We start from the raw sequence: 6,761 nt of genomic DNA on the forward strand, positions 1-6,761 counted from the left end.
CCAATTATAGAAGAAGAATAGTCGAGTCTTAGGGCAACTATTGTTGGATGCTCTAATCGAAAAATAAATAGATCTAGTACATTAAATTACCATACAAATTTAAATGTTTGCTTTTGTTAAAAATCATTGGATTTGAGTACATTTATAACATGCCTTTCGATAATCATGACACAATAAAATGTTTTTGTAAGCATAGCTTTTCTCTTGAAGTAATTACACTTGAATTATTTACTACATTGAAGTAATATCTGTTTAACAAATGAAAAAAAGCCCCACATTATTGCTAAACATATAATTTCCATTATTATGGTGAACAATTCCCCTGAGTGCATAGATTGCCTCGTGAAGCCCTGTCATGGCACGTAATGTGCCGTCCTGGTGGACTCGCATACCACGCAGGTTATGCATCCAACCAGCGATTTGCAACAAGTTGCAAATATTAGGTGCGACACTAGTTCTGAATTTCACACTAAATAGTGTTAAAAAAGTTCAGGGGTGTATTCAAGAAACATCTTAAGAAATTACTTAAATAATTTCACTAAAGTTTAAAATTTCTTTACTGGATAAGGAATCACATGTTTCTTTTGTTATTTCTAAAATAACATTGACATATTGATGCTATTTTGATGTATTTCTTGATGCCAAACTATTGCAATAGGAAATGAAATACTTAAGAAAATTTTCCAATTAAAGGATAGAAATAACATTTAACTTAAGATGCTTCTTGAATACGACCCCAGAGCATTGGTTTTAATGCCTAAAGCAATGGGTTCACGAACTGTGTTCTTTTAAAAGTGTTTCAAAATGATTATTTTTGGTGTTTCCTATATAGGATAAAGAAAATTTGCAATAACATTTATACAATTATTTGAAACTCCTTACAAGACCATTACATAATAGAAATGTAATAATAGAAAATATCAAGGCTAATTTAAGTCCATTAACTAAAATACCATATGAGTTACAATTATGACATTGTTACAAATAATTAATTTTATGTATAACGTTGTTTTTGGTACGTTTTTTTTACCACTTTTCTAATGACTGTTTAAATGAACTGGATATGTAAGAAATAAAATACTACATTTTTCGACTATTGCATGTACTTAGCAGTCACGCAAGCAAACGCTTGCTTGAAGGCGCGTTTTTCTTCCCTGCTCACGGCCACCACCACATTGCAGAACTCATTTATAAAAAAAGCTCTAAAACTCATTATATCCTTGACTCAGCTAATCGTACACGTATGGTTACAGATATACAAGCTTTTCTATAATGGTATTCGAATTTTATTTTAGGACACAACCATGGTCTAAAACGGAACTTTTCAACGCTTGCAAGTACTCTCTCTAGGCGTGACGCATGCTATTTGCCTTCTTCATGAAACGTAAAGTTTAATGTCAATCATTAACTTAATCTTGAGTGCTCTTTTCGAAACATTAAATATGTTTTTGACTAGTTATTAAATAGGCACATCTATTAATATTATTGATAATATTAAATTAAATTATTTTAAGCGCAAAACGGTTTCATATCAGGTGTCTGATTAAAACTCTTTAAGAGCTTAATTCACTACACAGATCACCGTTCGGTTGTAAAATATAACACGTATTTGTACTTATCGAACGAATTGGAAATTACATATTAAAAACCTTGCACTTAACCATTTCATAAGTTTCAAACAATTTTGTATTTATTTCCCTTGTGTCCTGTTCTTTCTTTCAATATTGGCAGCACTAATAGAACTTTAATATTATGTTATATAAGTTGATTCTTAAAGTAAAAAATAGGGAACATTTTAGCAACCGCCGATTGTACTTCTTAAAACAACATTCGGGGCAATAATAATTAGAATACGGGACTAAGGGGAATCCACGTGATTGTAGGACTAAAACCATTTGTTTTTTGTTTTTTTGTTTTTTATAATTAGTACTGAATTAGCAGTATATGGGCTAAGACCAAGAAGAGCCATAAGAGGATAATTATAGCCCTATCTATTCGGCTGAATCGACGTGAAATACGGGAACGATGGGAATATTTAGATGTCAAGATTATGAAAAAAAAACAATACTAGGAAAAACACCTGAAAATATCTACGTTTTCTTCCCTTATGGCCTGATTATTCCTCCCCCCAAAAGCACGATAGAAGCCGTGCTGATAAAAATTAGTGATTTATTCTAATGTTAGGGCAAAAAATACGCACAAATAAGCCATTAATAAGTATAGATCTATAAAATAACCTGCTGACGTGTATTTATAGATATTTGCACAACACAACTCGTTTTTCCTTTTTCGTTTAACGTAATATCAAACCAAAACGGAAAACGGGACCAAACAATCCTTGATATAAAGATTGAAACGAAAAATTAACAGGGAAATACATTCGTGTTTGGTTATATAATTAGTGCATGTTATATAATTAGTGCAACAACAACGATATAAAGAACTTAATTTTGTATGTTTTAATTGTTTATAATAAGTATACAATAATTAAACATACAACAAGAAATTTCTTTCACAGTGTTTTATCGAAACGAAATTGACGGACAGTTTTTTTACCACATCGGAATAGCTTCATCCATATGGTTTAGCCCTCGATCCATAATTGTATCTTTACATTAGACATATACTTGAGAGCATTTAAATTCGCATGGGCTTTTAATGCAATCGACTTAAAATAAATAGGTTTTAGCTAAACTAAACTTAAGTTAATCTAACGCCAATACGAAATGCACATAATACAGGCTATACGTGTTTTATTTGTTGTGTAAATCAGATATATAAATGTATTATTTCAGGATAAAACACACACGTTTAAATCACATTTGTTTTACGAGATTAGCTCATACAATAATATCTTGTCACAGCTTATAAGAAATGTTAAGATTTAAAAAATGAAATTGTTAGTTTTCAATTTTTGGTTTTTGTTGAGTTCCACAAATTACTGTTAATTTAATTATATGAACGATCAGTTTTATAAGATGCTCTGAAGTAGCGTAGCAAGAATTCCGAACAAGATCATCGCCAGGGAAACGGTCACGTGGTAGGCAGCGTTGCAGAGGTCCGATGAGCATGTGCACGTTGTAGTCTTAACGCCAAGAATCTCGTTCTCTGTGCAACCCTCTGAGCCAACTCCGCATCCTCTTGTAACGACTGAAGCGTAATAAAAGATGAAGCAGTTGGAAACTCCGTATTCTATATTGTTGAATTTTTTAATTATCGTGTGGTCTACACTTAATGGCAGAGGTGATAAACCAAGAAAAAACAACCACAAAAAACATTACTAACACACGATTCAAAGCGTAACTTTCGTTTTTTTCAGAAATGAAAAGAACATTGCAAAGACATTAACGGAAACAAAAGTTTCGAAAATAGAATTTATCAGCTGAAATCGATGCACATTTAAAGCGTTTGGCACTCAAAACAATGAAGAAGTCGCGAGTTTGGATGATTGATAAATCTAACAACAGAGTCGGATACTGCTGCCACTTACGATTATCAAATTTGACTTTCTGACAAGCTGTGCAGCCATCAGAGCTTGTGGCAATGCCGTCAGCCTTGAAGGTGTCTGCGCAGTTCGCATCGGTTACGCTCGTGCAAGCGTAGCAGTTCAGGGCATCCGTTCCGGCCACTGTAAATACAAAACATATATATAACCATATATACCTGAATAGATCCGCACAATCAAAGACGATACTTCTCGATGTTGTGGTATTTTTCGCTCAAAGGAAACTTCTTCTTAACCAAAATGCAGTTAAGACGGAAAGTGTCGTCCCTCATTAGCCTGTGCTAACTGAACAGGCTAATATGTGACGACTCTTAACACACATGCATTATGCACTATTTGAGAGAGCGAGGCTTAAATATAAACAACGTGAACCTTAGCTGCATCAGCTAGATAGAAACTTAACAGCACGTGGTCCTTTATCTATGGAAGGAAATGTAATGACAAAGCCTGTGTTCATTTGAACCGCGTCTTGCGAAATTGTGTCTTATCTAATACGTCTCCAGACCAGCCTGTGCACATGGGTAATCTAGTCAGGAGCTACTTTATAGAGGACTAGGTTACTGTAACACGACGCCTTGCGTTACTTGATAGAGGACTAGGTTACTGTAACACGACGCCTTGTGTTACTTTATAGAGGACTAGGTTACTGTAACACGACGCCTTGCGTTACTTGATAGAGGACTGGGTTACTGTAACACGACGCCTTGCGTTACTTGATAGAGGACTAGGTTACTGTAACACGACGCCTTGCGTTACTTGATAGAGGACTAGGTTACTGTAACACGACGCCTTGCGTTACTTGATAGAGGACTAGGTTACTGTAACACGACGCCTTGCGTTACTTTATAGAGGACTAGGTTACTGTAACACGACGCATTGCGTTACTTTATAGAGGACTAGGTTACTGTAACACGACGCCTTGCGTTACTTTATAGAGGACTAGGTTACTGTAACACGACGCCTTGCGTTACTTTATAGAGGACTAAGTTACTGTAACACGACGCCTTGCGTTACTTTATAGAGGACTAGGTTACTGTAACACGACGTCTTGCGTTACTTTATAGAGGACTAGGTTACTGTAACACGACGCCTTGCGTTACTTTATAGAGGACTAAGTTACTGTAACACGACGCTTTGCGTTACTTCATAGAGGACTAGGTTACTGTTACACGACGCCTTGCGTTACTTTATAGAGGACTAGGTTGCTGTAACACGACGCCTTGCGTTACTTTATAGAGGACTAGATTGCTGGAACGAGACGCCTTGCGTACTTTATAGAGGACTAGGTTGCTGTAACATGACGCCTTGCGTTACTTTATAGATTACTAGGTTGCTGTAACACGACGCCTTGCGTACTTTATAGAAGACTAGGTTGCTGTAACACGACGCCTTGCGTACTTTATAGAGGACAAAGTGCTGTAACACGACGCCTGGCGTACTTTATAGAGGACTAGGTTGTTGTTACATGACGCCTTGCGTTACTTTATAGATCACTAGGTTGCTGTAACACGACGCCTTGCGTACTTTATAGAGGACTAGGTTGCTGTAACACGACGCCTTGCGTTTCTTTATAGAGGACTAGGTTGCTGAAACACGACACCTTGCGTACTTTATAGAGGACAAGGTTGCTGTAACACGACACCTTGCGTACTTTATAGAGGACTAGGTTGCTGTAACACGACGCCCTATGTACTTTATAGGGGACTAGGTTTCTGTAACACGACGCCATGCGTACTTTATACAGGACTAGGTTGCTGTAACACGACGACTTGTGTACTTTATAGAGGACTAGGTTGCTGTAACACGACACCTTGCGTACTTTATAGAGGACTATGTTGCTGTTACACGACGCCTTGCGTTACTTTATAGATCACTAGGTTGCTGTAACACAACGCCTTGCGTACTTTATAGAGGACTAGGTTGCTGGTACACGATGCCTTGCGTACTATATAGAGGACTAGGTTGCTGTAACACGACGCCTTGCGTACTTTATAGAGGACTAGGTTGCTGTAACACGACGCCTTGAGTACTTAATAGAGGACAAGTTGCTGTTACACGACGCCTTGCGTACTTTATAAAGGACTAGGTTGCTGTAACACGGCGCCTTGCGTTACTTTATAGAGGACTAGTTTGCTTTAACACAACGCCTTGCGTTACTTCAGACAGGACTAGGTTGCTGTAACACGACGCCTTGCGTACTTTATAGAGGACTAGGTTGCTGTAACACGACGCCTTGCGTACTTTATAGAGGACTAGGTTGCTGTAACACGACGCCTTGCGTACTTTATAGAGAACTAGGTTGCTGTAACACGACGCCTTGATTACTTTATAGAGGACTAGGTTGCTGTAACACGACGCCTTGCGTACTTTATAGAGGACTAGGTTGCTGTAACACGACGCCTTGCGTACTTTATAGACGACTAGGTTGCTGTTGACCAGAACGCTCGAAAGCATATGGCATAAAACCTATGTCCGTACGACGCGAATAATATGTCAATATCAGGTGGATGACGATTCCATTCCTTTAACTTTGAGCCCTTGGACCCAGACTTGAAAATTTTCGAACAAAAATTGATCGACTCCATCACTAATGTTGTAATAAACAGTATATTCAAATTTCGTCGTTTACAGATAATTAACAATCACCATAGTTTATTTTATAAAACGCATGTAGAGGATTTTCCCGATAATTTATAAAATATTTCCCTATCTTCAATGTTTAAAAAAGTATGTTTGCTGCATTTACCAATTTGAAAACTTGAAAATAAAGCAAGGAAATACTGGATGCAAAAGAAACTTCCAATGACAATATCACGTTTTCCGAATTGAGATTGTATTATCTCAGCTGTGCGCGCAACGCGGAATACTGTTTTTAACCAAACAATATATCAACTTACTAATACCTTAAAACCGCTTTTTATTAATAATATTCGTCTTCTTGTTCTTTTTTTCTTATTATTAATAGAAGAAGTCGAAGCATTAAATAATAATAGTAATAATAATGATAACACCAACAACATCAATAATAATAATAATAATAATTATAATAATATTTATAATAATAATAATTATTAGTAGTAGTATTATTAGTAGTAGGTAGTAGTAGTAGTATTAGTAGTAGGAGGAGGAGTAGGAGTAGTAGTAGTAGTAGTAGTAGTAGTAGAAGTAGTAGTAGTAGTAGTAGTAGTAGTAGTAGTAGTAGTAGTAGTAGTAGTAGTAGTAGTAGTAGTAGTAGTAGTAGTAGTAGTAGTAGTAG

At 36.3% G+C, this 6,761-nt stretch overlaps 1 protein-coding gene across 1 annotated transcript in view; it reads right to left on the bottom strand.

Annotated features, from left to right (window-relative positions):
- Positions 1-2,738: 2,738 nt before the first annotated feature.
- The window catches only part of LOC127839979 (uncharacterized), a 10,334-nt gene continuing 6,311 nt past the window's right edge, over positions 2,739-6,761 (bottom strand). Inside the window, exons 2-3 of the mRNA XM_052368369.1 lie at positions 3,491-3,628; positions 2,739-3,150 (exon numbers count right to left, since the gene is read on the bottom strand). Coding sequence (XP_052224329.1) covers positions 2,972-3,150; positions 3,491-3,628 — 317 coding nt within the window. The 3' untranslated portion in view covers positions 2,739-2,971. The remainder of the gene's footprint in view (positions 3,151-3,490; positions 3,629-6,761) is intronic.

Source organism: Dreissena polymorpha, chromosome 7 (genome assembly GCF_020536995.1).
Source record: "Dreissena polymorpha isolate Duluth1 chromosome 7, UMN_Dpol_1.0, whole genome shotgun sequence".
NCBI classification, from domain to species: domain Eukaryota; kingdom Metazoa; phylum Mollusca; class Bivalvia; order Myida; family Dreissenidae; genus Dreissena; species Dreissena polymorpha.